Raw genomic sequence first — 229 nt, 5'->3', positions numbered from 1 at the left:
TATAAAAGGGGGCGGCTGCACGGAGTGGTCCCAGGTCCCATCCTCAGCCCCATCCACATCCCTGGCTCCATTCCCATCCCCATCCGCATCCCTGGTCCCATCCCCAGCCCCCCATCCCAGCCATGGGCCACCCCACCGCCGCCGTGCTGCTCTGCCAGCTGGGGCTCTCCGCAGCCATCCAGTGGCTGTGAGTACTGGCCCCCCCAGTGGGGGGGTGGCACCCCCCACT

At 69.0% G+C, this 229-nt stretch overlaps 1 protein-coding gene across 1 annotated transcript in view; it reads left to right on the top strand.

Annotated features, from left to right (window-relative positions):
• Positions 1-122: 122 nt before the first annotated feature.
• Positions 123-229, top strand: part of LOC104466382 (protein Wnt-11b-like) — a 2,871-nt gene continuing 2,764 nt past the window's right edge. The window contains exon 1 of the mRNA XM_010079776.1: positions 123-187. Within this exon, the coding sequence (XP_010078078.1) occupies positions 123-187 (65 nt within the window). The remainder of the gene's footprint in view (positions 188-229) is intronic.

Source organism: Pterocles gutturalis, unplaced genomic scaffold (genome assembly GCF_000699245.1).
Source record: "Pterocles gutturalis isolate BGI_N339 unplaced genomic scaffold, ASM69924v1 scaffold24154, whole genome shotgun sequence".
Lineage (NCBI taxonomy): Eukaryota > Metazoa > Chordata > Aves > Pterocliformes > Pteroclidae > Pterocles > Pterocles gutturalis.
Note: the sequence above shows the minus strand (reverse complement) of the source record. Positions and strands in the feature narration are given on the sequence as shown.